The sequence below is a fragment of the Panthera pardus genome, unplaced genomic scaffold (genome assembly GCF_024362965.1).
Source record: "Panthera pardus isolate Hobbes unplaced genomic scaffold, ASM2436296v1 HiC_scaffold_24, whole genome shotgun sequence".
Classification (NCBI taxonomy): domain Eukaryota; kingdom Metazoa; phylum Chordata; class Mammalia; order Carnivora; family Felidae; genus Panthera; species Panthera pardus.
In genome coordinates this window covers 63,187,924-63,202,223 of record NW_026526810.1, presented here as the reverse complement: position 1 = coordinate 63,202,223, position 14,300 = coordinate 63,187,924, and the positions used below count along the sequence as shown (strand labels likewise).

Here is a 14,300-nt window from a genome sequence, read left to right as displayed (position 1 = left end):
AGGACATTCAAAATCAGCAAGTAGAAGAAATGATACAAATAACATCCATTTCTGATTTGTAGTATTTGAAAGGAAAGCCATACCCCAAAGGCAAGCTGTTTCTGAAACAGAGTGTGTAGAAGAAATGGTAGTTTGGAATAGGATTTAATACCAATTATGTTTTAAACAGTTTTTGATTCACTTTTCACTTTCATAATTTTACCACTCCACAAGGCTCTGGTGATTCCTTTGGGAAACAGAATTAAAAAAATAAACCAATATAGTACAGAGTCATATGATGGGGTGATGATGATAATGATAAAGCCAAACATACTTAATGATAACAATATAATTTATAAATTATGTTAATATGTCATCTCTTTTGATTCTCACAAAATTTCTGTAGATAAGAAAAATAATATTATACCTCTGCTTCTGACAATATTGAAATTTAGGTCATTCTGAAACTCTTGCAAAAAAACTTACGAATTCTAGATGCATTCTTTAAAATAAATAAATGACCTCATGGCATCTGAAATAGTGGGAGCTCTGAGAGAGGAAAATTGATGGAAAGTGACTGCAGGTCATAAAAATGATGGAGAGTGCTTGGTCATTAGGGGGGAAATTTTGTCTGTCCAAGAGTGTGATGTAGGATTGGATCTTTTCAATCTGGGACTCTTAGGGAAGGTATACAGAGGAGGCTGCTATGGAGCACAAGGAAAAGCTAGTGGCCTAGCCTACAGATAGAAAAACTGCTTTGTCTTAGAAATTATAATCATGGGATTGCCCACATATAAGTTTTGAGTTTGAATTTATAGTCTCTGCACAGTCAGAAGAGCTTTAACCTGAAAAATCAACATTAGCTATTGGGAACCCAATGGGTCACTGAATTTTGGGGGTCATTTGAAAGCACAAAGACCAAAACTTCTCTGAGTGGTTGCATCACAAAAACTGGCCCAAAGATTGAGATACATGAATTTTGGCTGAACCTGAGTTTACAGTCAAATTCAAAAACACACGAGGAGCCTATCCACAATGAACAGCCAGTCAGGGGGAACAAACAGCAGACTAACTTCCTGCTCTCTTCTCAGATCAGTAATAAATCGATAGGATACATGTTATGAAACAAATATGTTCAAAATGTCTAAACATACAAAGCCAATATAAAAGAAGAAATTGTTACTATCATAAAAGAAAAGCAGGTGACTTCTGTTCTGGGGAAGAGGAGTAGACATAATTTCCATATCCCTCCTCCTAAATACAATCATAATCACTTGTTGATATAAATTGTTTTATATATAAAACAAACAATATAACACTCTGAAATTTGGAGAGAAGAAGGTAGACTGGATATGGACCCAAGATGTTATATGACATGACAACAACTCAGGAACGCTAATGAAAACAGCCCGAAAAAAGCCCCAACGAAAGCCTGTTCATTCTAGCCAAACAACCAGGAAAGGGTCAGCCTAGCAAGACAGAAAACTTTATACAACTTCTCTACTTCAGCAAAACACTCTAAAAAAATCTTTGGTCCCACCCCACCTATACCAGCAAAGGCCAAATGAGTAGCGTAGGTTCCTACTGCTGGCCAAGATGTAACAAGCTACCCCAGCACTCCCACACACAGAGGTGGTGTCAGAAAAGGCCAAAGATGGAGCCTGAACTTTCATCTTTGTCAGACTGGACTCAGCACCTCCTCCTATGGTATAAGTAAGTAGCAGTGACAAAGTAATCCTAACCCTCCCAGCCAGGGAAATCAATGGAGGCCTAGTGAGGCGTCAGAACTCTTCTTACCTCCCAGTAGTAACAAAAAGTGTCCTCACCTCCCCTCTGGTGCCTACTGAAGCAGAGTTGGGAAACTGAATTTCTATTCCCACCTGGCAGTAACAAAGTGGTGTTCCTTCTGTCTTTGCCTGTCAGAAAAGTGTAAAAATAAGCCAACTAAAACATAAAGTCTAAACAATGTTCAGAGTCTTAAATATACTGCACATAATGTTGAGATTTCAATTCAAAATCAATCATACAAAGCAGAAAAATCTCAACTGGAACAAAAAAAGAAAATCAGTATATGTCAACATCAAGGTGATAGAGGTGTTTGAATTATCTGACAGATTTTATAGAAGCCATCCTAAAAATGCTTCAATGACCAATTATGAATACATTTAAAATAAATGATAAAAAATTGGACCTCTCAGCAAAGAACAGAATAGAAAGTCTTCGCAATTAGAAGATACAAAAAAGAATCAAATGTAAATAAAAATGTGAATGTAAATCAAATGTAATCGATTAATGATTACCATATATAAATTAAAAAAATAAAAACAAACACCCGAAACTCAATGGATGGTCTTACAGCAGAATGGGAGACACAAAGGATTAAATCAGTGAAGTGAAATGTGCAATAGAAATTTTTCATTTTGAACAAGAGAGAGAAAATAGACTAAACAGATCATTCTACTCTCAATGAGACAGAAAATTCTTCCTACCTCAAGGGAAAGGGATAATGATATCGATTAATTTTGACTTATTATATTATGTGTGCATGTTAAAATTGTGAGGGCAGCCACTAAAGTAAAAATAAAATATATGATTTTCAAACTAGTAAAGGAAACAAATGTGAAACAAACTCAATCTGCTTAATAGAAGGCATGAATGAAAAAGGAAAGGAACATAGCAAAAACAAAGCATAAGATAGTGAACATAAATACAAATAGGAGAGAGAGAGAGGAGAGAGGAGAGGGAAGTGAGTCTTAATTTACCAGCTTTTTATAAACCTAATGACATAGCTTCTAAATGCATAAAGGGAAGAATTATAAGAAAAAGTGGAAAATATCACAATCACCATAAAAATAACAGGCAGCAAAATTTGCTAATTCTACAGAACTGAAACATGATCAGTTAGATCTAAGGAGCATGTGGGAGAAAGACATAGCACAATTACCTTAGACATGTTATCTAGTTCATTTCCTGTGAATGGGCATACTTCTGATTGAACCAAGTCCACCTGGGTTCTGTGAATGAGAAAGACCATTAATAGTTTTTACAACTGTTAAAAACAGGCATTTCACAGAAGAAAACTAAATGTATAATAAATTTTTGAAACAAGTTAGAAGTAATAATCAAGGAAAAGCCAATAATAACCACAATAATATACCTGTGAACATATGCTTAGTTGGTAAATATCAATATATACTTATTTTACTTTTTAAATGTTTATTATTTCTGAGAGAGAGAGAACAGGGGAGGGACAGAGAGGGAGACAGAGGATCTGAAGTGGGTTCTGAGCTGAAAGAAAAGAGCCCAATGTGGGGCTCTGATGAACCCCAAGGATCATGACCTGAGCTGATGACCTGAGCTGAAGTTGGACACTCAACCAACCGAGTCACCCATGTGCCCAAAAATCAATATATGTGTCAATATATTTTATGTGTGCCCAAAGAAGGACAATCTTGAAAGGGCACAAACTCATTGGGGAAAGTGTGGTTCCTCTCACAGCTTAGTACAGAAGTTCACTGGTTTGGCCAGGTAAGAGCTAGTCTTGATGGCTGGGCAAGTGTTAGGCTACTCATTGTGCTGGTGAGGAAACAGGTAGTCAGCAACTGGTGGGGTGTGTGTGCACAAGAACTCTAGGTTCTGGCATGGGTAAAAACCTTTCAGAGTGGGGAGACTTGGTTTTTGTGTGGAGAATGCTGTGAAAAGGTTATCACCAGAATGGGGCCACAAGGTCACAAAAGTATTGCATTCTGGGTCCCTGGCTGGGACAGCCTCCAGTGTGTTTCCACACATCCACACCACTGACCCTAGACCATGCCTGAACTGGTAGCAGAGTCTCTTCATCTTGCAATGTGCCTCTGGGTTCCTACTCTGAGAAAGGTTAACATCATGCTCACTGTAAAGCAGAAGTATTTAAAGGCATTCTGTTTATTACAGGGCATCTAATGAAGGGTGAATTCAGAGCTGAGAAGCAATAAATTGATAAATAAAACTAAGTTCAAATGTGTTAAGCCATTTTGTAGGATAACTGGAAACATGTAGTACTGCTAAAGATACATGCCCTTTATAATTTAGCAATTATTCTGCTAAGAATACATTCTGGAGAACCTCTAGCACATATTTACTCACAAAAATGTTCATTTTAATATTGTTTATAATAGCAAGCACTGAAACAAGCTGGGTGTCTATTCACAAAAACTTGACAGATTAGTAGTGTATTCATACAATGAGAAAACTACAGCATTAAAATGAACTAAAACAGGGGCGCCTGGGTGGCTCAATCTGTTAAGCATCCGACTTTGGCTCAGGTCATAATCTCATGGCTCATGGGTTCAAGCTCCACATCGGGGCTGACAGATCAAAGCCTAGGGCCTGCTTCGGATTCTGTGTCTCCCTCTCTGTTTATCCCTCCCCTGCTCTTGCTTTCTCTCTCTTTCAAAAATAAACGTTAAAAAAATAAATTAAATGACCTAAAACTATGTGTATGACTATTGATAACTGTCTCAAATAAATTATTTAGTGGAAAATAGCTAGTTGCAAAAGATTTAAATACACATGCAAATCCAGGCTATCTATTTCTTTGTGGATATGTTCCTGTGAGTAAAACTATAAAAATAAGTCATGGGGATGTTAAATACCAAACTCAGGTTAACTGTGGAAAATTAATTTGTGCCGCTATATAAGATGCTCCAACTAACAAGTGTAGGAGGGGAAAAAAACCATTTTTCCCTCTACCCATCCTAGGCTTATTGGCTAAGGGCCTGTGCATTAAACAAAAGACAGATAAACAAGAGAAAAACACGCAGAAGTTTATTAACATGTGCAATGCATCTACATGAGAGCACTCAGAAATGAGTAACAGAAAGAGTTGGTTAGAACTTGGTCTTATATAGCATTTTAAAAGAACTATGAATTTTAGAGAAATGACAAGACAAAAGAAAAGGTGTCTGAATTTCCACGGGAGCCAACTGTGGGAAGGCAAATATATGGAGAAACAAATAAAACATAAAAGTCATCAGCCTTTTAGTGAGTTTGTTATATAGATTCCTTTGGTGCCCTCTCTGGGCTGAAAAGGATCTAGAGTTGTCTGTGGTAATTAACTTCTATCCTTCCTGGTAGAGAGCAGATGGGGGGACACCTTTACAAATTTATGTCCCACTTTTAGGCAAACAGCCGGGGGAGTAGTGAGCTTTTCTTGTATCTGCTTCTCAGTTACCTTCAGCTCAAAATGATTTAGATGCCAAAGTGGTATATTTTGGGGTGGTGTGTGTGTGTGTATGTATGTGTATGTATATATGTGTGTGTGTGTATATATATATATATACACACACACACACACATATATGTATAGTTATGTTGTTATATTTATAATATATATATTGAGGATTGGGGTGGCATATTCTAATACCTTTCACAATATTTTAGTCCTAATAAAAATAAAGGAAATATGGTAAACATTAAAATGTCACAAAGATGAACATTTTAAACAAAGATATTAATAGTTGTCTTTATTTTCAGTGTACTTGAAATATTTAAAATCATCTTATACAAGTAAGGATAAACAGAGACTCACAAAGTTAAGTCATTTGTCCAAATACTTATTCTTAGTTTTTGACAGAACTGAGAACAAGAATCCATGTCCTGTAAGTTCTAATTACTTATCCTTTCCTCCATATCCACCACGTGCTCTAGAAGCAAGGATACAGCATACCCTTCCATTAAAGCCAAAGCATTTCCATTTAGGCAAGAAATGTACTTTTCCACACATCTTCCCTAGAGTATCTGGTTGAACTGTGTAGAATTCACAGAAGATATTTACTCTACATACTGTCCAAGAGTTGAATGACCCTTTCTTTTGCTCCTATGGTCATCATTGTAATTGTCAATAATATGAGATGTTACTTACTTTTTTCCATTGGGCATATGTAGTGAAAGGTATTAATAATAATCCCCATTGGAAGATGGAACTTGGCTATTTAATACTAATTCTCCAAAGCTTCAATTAGTCAATTAGATAAAACCACGGGACTACTCCAATTTGACAAAAAAAAAAAAAAAAAACATCTATAAATATTGCTACTAGAAAGAGATTAATCCCACAACAGAAAAATTGAAAAATTCAAGTTACATCTCTGATATGCATTATATCAGGTAGGTTGTACCTGAAAAAGACATATATTAGAAATAGATTATGTCTAGTTACAAATTCAATTATTACACTGTGCTTCAGAGAAGATCTATAAATGGGAGAAAAGTGTATTAGAAGTCAAAGAAAGTGAATCAAGAGGAGGATGTTCATGTTGTCTTAGCATGATTAGGAAAATTTGTTAGAAATTATGTACAAAGGTAAAGTACCTTGGGAGATTATGACAAACTCTGTACTTAAAAAAATCCATTATTACACTCTTACCTATCACCTAAAGAAATTAAATAAAATGCAAATCAAGGCTATATATTTCTCGGTGGACATGTGCTTATGGAATAAAGCTATTTTTAAAAATAGTGGGTGTTAAATACCAAACTCAGGTATTTATATATATCAGGCTTATATATAGCATTAATGATTTATTTTACTTACTGTGTGTTTAGAGTAAATCAGACAGCATTTATTTAACTTTATAGAATTATAGTGGAAATTTCTTCTAAGTATCTCATTTCTGTCACTTTTTAAACAGTTGGTAAACAAAATATGGTTTACTTTTAATACAACAAATAATATTCTATGCTATGATTCAAAAGAATTATTTTATCCCCTTTGTAATTGCTGGTTTGATTATTGGCACTGTTTTTTTTTTAAGTTTATTCATTTTGAGAGAGAGCGAGTGGGGGAGGGGCAGAGAGAGAGGGAGCGAGAGAGAATCCCAGGCAGGCTCTGCACTGTCAGTGCAGAACCCGATGTAGGGCTCAAACTCACAAACCATGAGATAATGACCTAAACTGAAGTTGAATGCTTAACTAACTGAGCCATCCAGTTGCCCCAGTCATTAAGGTGTTAATGATTTAAGTGTGAGTTTGTATTACTAATGAGATGGAATATTCTTGTTCCATGTAGAAATGAATTTTATATAGGTGGTTTATGGTTTGCAGAGTTGAAAGTCATTCACTGGGAAGGTCTTTTTTGCACAGATTATAAGGCAGAAAAGTTGAATAAATGACCGATGTGAAGTGAAATATATTTCAGTTAACACTAAAACACATACATGGAAAATATTCCATGCACATTTATATAACAAGTCCTGTGAATGGTACATAAAAAGCATAAGAATACAAGAATCACTGAACACGGCAGAGAAAGAATATCTACACAAAAGCTCTTTGAGAGAGTACATAATCTACATACAAGCAAAGTGCTATAGCAACATTAAGAAAGAAATTTCAACTTTTAAGCCTCTAGGAAGGCTTTTAGAGGAGGTGGCATTTGCACTAGAATAGATTATCTGTGAAGGTCATCAGAAAATGAATATAGGGGCACCTGGGTGGCTTAGTCGGTTGAGTGTTTGGCTTCGGCTTAGGTCATGATCTTGTGGTCCACGAGTCCTATGTTGGGCTCTATGCTGACAGCTCAGAGCCTGGAGCCTACTTCGGATTCTGTGTCTCCCTCTCTCTCTTTGCACCTCCCCTGCTCACTCGCTCTCTCTCTCTCTCTCAGAAATAAACATTTTTAAAAAAGAAAATGAATATCAAGTGTTTATCAGCTTGACAAATGTTGAATAGTCTGGTTTTGGCTAGAGAATAGCAAGTGATATATATATACACCATAATATATGGTTGTCTGTCATGCTAAGGACTTTAAATTTTACTATCTTTTTTCACTTCAAGTAGTGATGAGATGTTACAAGTGGGAGAGGGAGGTCCAGGAAAAAGTAAGTTTATAACTTGGAAGAACAGTGGCAGTTTCATAGTGAAGAAAGGTTTAAAGGGAAAAAGAGCTGAACTGAGTAGAAAAATTTTGAGCTGTGGTCTGAGATGGCTGTGTGATGTCCACAACCAACAAACTGTCAGGAATATGTGTGGATTACTGGTGTGTAGTGAGAAATGGTGCTGCAAAATTAAAGGTCATCACACAGAGGCAAATGGAATGCTCAAGGAGGAGAGGGAACAAAATGAAGAGAGACTGATATGAACATAAAGTAAGAGAAAAAGCGAATAAGATGTATAGAAGGGGAAGGAACAAATCTGGAAATCTAAGCCAGGTCCTCAGTGGAAATCTATTTGTAAGGGGCAGTGCGTGGATGAAGGAATAAAAATATAAATTAAATAGTTAAATAATAAATTAAGACTATTAAAATAGATAGTAAAAAATTCCAAGAGGAATTCCAGGGGTTGTCTCACTTAAACGTATAACAAAATTAGTTATCATAACCAGGTCTTTAAAAATATTTGATAAATAAAATTTTCCTTATTGTGGTAGCAAAAGGCATAATTGAGTGTAGTAAGGTCTGAATAGGTAGAAAAGAAATAAAAGAAGGTAGAAGAATTAGGAAATTTTTTTCCTTGTTTTTGGGGAGGGGGCTTATTTCTCTGATGGTTCACATTGAACCCTTTGTCAGTAGATGTAAAGATAAAATGACAGTGGGAGAGACCACAAGGGCAAGATAAAAATGGCTTAACTCAGTGATTCTGAACTCAAGGTGACTCCTGCCCTCCCTGATATTTGGCAATGTCTAGATATATTTTGATCATCACAACAGTGAAGTACGTGCTACTGGCATCTAGTGGGTAAGACCAAGGATGCTACTAAACATCTTACAGTGTACAGGACATCTTCATAACAATTATTCAAACCCAAATGTCAACGGTGCCCAGGTGGAGAAATTTGGCTTAAGTGAAGAACTAATATTTCATAGTAGGTGGAAAGATAAGAATCAAGAGCATTTATTGAGGAGCTCTTCAATTGTAACAGAGTTACACAGTTATGGGTTACACAGTATGGGTTTCATATCATTCAGATTTAAAACTGTATAATGCAGAGTCAGAGTTAGCCCTGAAGTCAAAGATCTGGGTTCAAGTGCTAGTTCTTGACTTTCCAGGTATAACTCTAGACAAGTTATTTATCATCTCTATTACTCTGATTTCTTACTGCAAAATGGGATTAAGTGTGTTTATCATGTAATATGGGAAAATACAATTAGTCTGCATAAATTGTGTGGAGATTACTAAATCCTTGTTTTTCTCCTCTATAGCTCCATAATAATAAAACCTTTCCCTCAGGTCTGGTGTACAGATCACTTGATATAAACACAAACCTCTAACTCAACAGATGCTACCAACAGGTTTTCAACAAATCCAAGCTTTCTTTTCCATTCCTTTTCAGATTAAAAATTTTTATTCATCACTAAAAAAAATCTACCTCATTTGTTAATTTATAAATAATACATCCATAAACATTTTCATTAGGTAGAGTTCATTTTACATAACAAACCCATATGGATTGTTTATGGATTGTTCTTGCTCAACAACACTTTATTTTAGAAATGGGGAAACAGAGTCACATACAGGATAAGGAAATAACATAATTTACAGTATATTTCAGAATCTTCTCAACTATTGCTCTCATATATTATAAATACTAATTATTACTAATTCATTCATTAAATTTTTATGAATCATCTTAAATTTTTGCTCTAAATCCATACCCCACAAAAATGTCTATCTGAAATGTGGACCAAATGTGTTGCTCTGAATATTCTAGTGAGTATAGGAAATGATTCTGTACTTGAGGGTTTTCCTGTATGGAATGTAATTACATTGTAGGAGTGGAAAGTTTTTAGTTTTCCCTTCTAGGTTCTTTGGCTGATAATTAAATTGATGTACGACAGCTTAACAGGAGAAAAGCAAATTTAACTTTTATGTATGAGAGACCCATAAAAAGTATAAGACTCAAAGAAGTGACCAAAGCAGGAAGCTTTTATACCTTTTAGACAAAGAAACAATAAATATATGAGGAATTGACATGACAAAGGGCTTTGGGCTTGAGGTATTAAATTAGTGAAGAAGTAATAATGTTTGTTTATAGGAGCCTTCTTAGCCCTAAACTCCCTATGTCTGGTGATAAGGATAACTTCTACCCTCTTGGTGTATCGGAGATTTCACATGGGAAATTTATCTCCTTTCAGGGGAAGAAAGGAAGGTCAGAGTGTTCTTCTTGCACTGGCTATTTCTCAAATAACATTAACTCAAAATAATCAATATGCCAAAGTGGTATACTTTAGGCTGATATAGTCATCCATCTAAATGAGCAGCTATATTGATGAAAGGATACAAAGTTTCAGATATTCAGAATGAATAAGAATGAATATTCAGAATGAATCTAATGTACAGCATGGTGACTTTAGCTAATAATACCACATCATACACTTGGAATTTGCTGACAGTAGATCTTATTTGTCCTCACAAACAAAACAAAAAAACAAAAACAAAAATGGTAACTATGTGAGGTAACAGACATGTTAGTTTGTGTTAATCATCGCACAATGTATACGTATATCAAAACATCACATTGTATACCTTAAATATATGTAACTTTCGTCAATTATAACTCAATAAAGCTGGTGGGAAAAAATGAAAGACTTGGGATATATATCCTAGGGACTTAGACTGGTTTCATGTATGAAATAAACAGGAATTGAAAGCTATTTTTGCTTTCATGTGGGGCTAAGATTACATCATGCTCAAGTTCCTTGCTAAAACTGGTCAAATTAATTGTCAGAACTAATACGATTTCCTAAAATAGAACTTCTTGAAATTTTTTCTAGTTCAATGAAATTAGATTTATATAGCAGGGCTGTGTCTTTACCAAAAAAAAAAAAAAAAAAAAAAAAAAAAGAGAGAGAGAGAGAGAGAGAGAGAGAGAGAAAGAGATTGAGAAAGAGATGTGGTTTAAGCTAATTATTAGGATTAGTCTGATTCCAAACAAAATATATTTTTAGGAGCATGGGACATTTATAACTCAATAATTTTTCTCTCTGTGCAAAACATCCCCAAACAACTATTCTTTCATCAATTATAAAAAAGTATTAATAAGGTCACGGATAATAATAAGCAGGGAAACATAAGTTGGCCTAAATCCAATTTTTTTTCTCGTTGTATTGAGAAATAAGTGACATATATCACTGCATAAATTTAAGGTATACAGCGTGATGGTTTGATTTACGTATTTTGAAATGATTATCAAAATAGGTTTAGTTAATACCCATTATCTTATTCACATACAATAGAAAGAAAAGAAAAGAGATTCTTCTTGTGATGAGAACTTTTAGGATCTCTTAACAATTTCCTGGCCTAAACCTAATTTTGACCAGCAAAGGCAATGTATAAAGAAAATTCAGGCACTGCTTCTAAATAAGCAAGTAGAAATGAGTTTTAGATAATTAAGGTAAAGTTATAATATGCATTTTAAGAAATTACACAGATGAACAACGGACAGACTGGATTAACTAGAGACCCAGATAATATATAACAGTATCTCCTTAGTAGGAATTATCTAAATTGTGTATGATTCCCATGATAGCAGTAACATAAAATTTTGTTAATTTGGGGGTATTTAACATATTAACAACATTTACCATATTGTAATTACTTTGATAGCAAAATGTCAGAAGCTATTATCTTTACATTTCAAAGCCTTCTGTAAGGTAGGCATTTTTACCACCTTCTATCTTTTTTGAAATGTAGAATTAAAGCTCAGAAAAAATAGTCTAAAGTCAATCAGTGTGACTTTACATTACACAATAAACACGAAGCCATGAATATCGCTTGGAGAGTTAAAGAGATTACAACTTAAAAAGATTACAACTAATGATGGAAAATGACCACAAGAACCACAGATGTAAATTATTTTTGCCAATCAACAGAGCCTATGCAATTGGTTTTAAGTCACTCCTCTTGTCTTGCGATCACGAGTAAGCTCATGGATAAGCTTTTTTACTACTGTTTAGCATTATTAAGACTATCCAAAACTAAAGGGGTTCTAATGAAATAAAATTATTTAGAATTAGACATTGCCCTAAGCTCCTTGCTACTTTCCAGATATATTTTTGTGATCCCTTCACAATTTTTTATTTAGCAAATGCACACTATATCTGGGATCTCAGAATCCTTTGCATTAAAAGTCTATGGCTCATAATTCTGATCCTTTCCTATTTCCCCTTCCTTAGGGCTGTTCCAAAGCCTGTGTGCAGCCTGGATCCATGGATAAGGTCAATTCTTCAGTGGTGTCTGAATTTGTATTGCTGGGACTCTGTAGTTCTCAGGATCTCCAACTTTTCTTTTTTGTTTTCTTCTCTGTGTTATATGTGGTCATTGTGCTGGGAAACCTTCTCATCATCATGACAGTAACCTCTGATAACAGCCTGCACTCCCCCATGTATTTCCTCCTGGGAAACCTGTCCTTTGTGGACATCTGTCAGGCTTCTTTTGCTACGCCTAAGATGATTGCAGATTTTCTGAGTGAACACAAGACCATCTCCTTCAGTGGCTGCATAGCCCAGATTTTCTTCATTCACCTTTTTACTGGAGGAGAGATGGTACTACTTGTCTCCATGGCCTATGACAGATATGTAACTATATGCAAACCCCTACACTATGTAGTCATCATGAGCCGAAGGACGTGCAGTTTCCTGGTAATGGTCTCCTGGGCTGTGGGCTTGGTGCACACATTAAGCCAGTTATCATTTACTGTAAACCTGCCTTTTTGTGGACCCAATGTTGTAGACAGCTTTTTTTGTGACCTTCCTCGAGTGACCAAACTTGCCTGCCTGGACTCTTATACTGTTGAAATACTAATTGTAGTCAATAGTGGAATTCTTTCCCTAAGTACTTTCTCTCTCTTGGTTGTCTCTTACATCATTATTCTTGTCACCGTCTGGTTTAAGTCTTCTGCTGCAATGGCCAAGGCATTTTCAACACTGGCTGCCCATATAACCGTGGTAATATTGTTCTTTGGACCTTGCATCTTTATCTATGTGTGGCCCTTTACCACTTACCCTGTGGATAAACTTCTAGCCATATTTTACACCATTTTCACTCCCATTCTAAACCCCATTATTTACACACTAAGGAACAGGGATATGAAGGCTGCCATGAGGAAGATTATGACCTATTACCTGAGGCCCAAGAAAATTTCTGAAATGCCACTAGTAGTGAGGAATTCTCTTTATTAAGACAAAAGTCCTTCAAATTCCTCCAATCAGTACTCTATCTATAAATATTTTCAATATGTTCTTGTGGTGTATTTCAACTATGGTGGAAGTGATAAAGAAGATGATATAGAGAGAATATGATTGATATTAACAAGTCTTTTCCCAGCTATTACCTAAGCAAAAGCTAAATATAAAAAAATAAGGAAAAATATATCATGATTACTGGTTCTGAAAATAAAATATAGAATGATGAAGGGTGAACAGTATCAGTGCTTTCACTGCTTTACTTGCAGGTAAATATGATGGAAAAAGGGGAGTACCTGCTTATTTGGTGAGTATAATTCTTGGGGGGCATAAACTTACATGCTTCCTGATCTTATCAATTTCCTAAATTATATACCTATATACAATCTATATCGATGAATAGTATTCAGGAATCTGAAACTGAATTTTCCCAACCAGAAGATAGCCATTTCATAGATTTAAGTGTAAAGACTCAAGAGGAGATTCTTAGATTATGAAATCCCTCTGCTAATGTCAATTATGCCCATCCCATATTGTTTTCCAATAACCAATGATACTTTAAAATGAATAATACAGGGGCTCCTGGGTGGCTCAGTTGAACATCCGACTTCTGCTCAGGTCATTATCTCATGGTGTGTGGGTTTCAGCCCTGAGTTGGGCTCTGTGCTGACAGCTTGGAGCCTGAGTCCGCTTCCGATTCTGTGTCTCCCTCACTCTCTGCCTCTTCCTCACTTATGCTCTCAAAAATAAACATTAAAAAATTTTTTTAATGAATTGTACATAATCAGGGGCTTGCATCTCAAATATTTCATTTTATGGTCTACGATCAGTTAAGGTAATTTCAGTTTCCTCTGCAATTACAAGTTGCAGAAAAGAATTTTTAAAGCTGAACTACTTCAACACTGACTTTTTACTTTGTGCTATAAGTAGTTGTATAACAATTCTTGCATTTGGAGCAGGCATGGAGTTCTTAGTGACAATGAATCAATGTTAAACATACAACCCAACTGCAATCTGGACCGCCCCTCACCCCCCCCCCCCCACCAAGACCTCTGGATCTCTACCCTGAACTCTAAAGACCATTAGATTTATTTATTAATGGTGAAGTTTTTACTTTCCCTAACTCCTCAATTCATAAAAAGTAATCAAACACAAACATCA

At 35.4% G+C, this 14,300-nt stretch overlaps 1 protein-coding gene across 1 annotated transcript; it reads left to right on the top strand.

Moving 5' to 3' along the window:
* The first annotated feature begins 12,164 nt into the window (after positions 1 to 12,164).
* Positions 12,165 to 13,136, top strand: LOC109255712 (olfactory receptor 4K5). Its single transcript, XM_019430498.2, has one exon. It carries the CDS (start codon positions 12,165 to 12,167, stop codon positions 13,134 to 13,136), a length of 972 nt encoding a protein of 323 aa, XP_019286043.2.
* Positions 13,137 to 14,300: the final 1,164 nt, after the last annotated feature.

Excerpts from the sequence above, each read along its gene's own strand:
- LOC109255712 (XM_019430498.2), top strand. The coding sequence starts at position 12,165 with ATGGATAAGGTCAATTCTTCAGTGGTGTCTGAATTTGTATTGCTGGGA.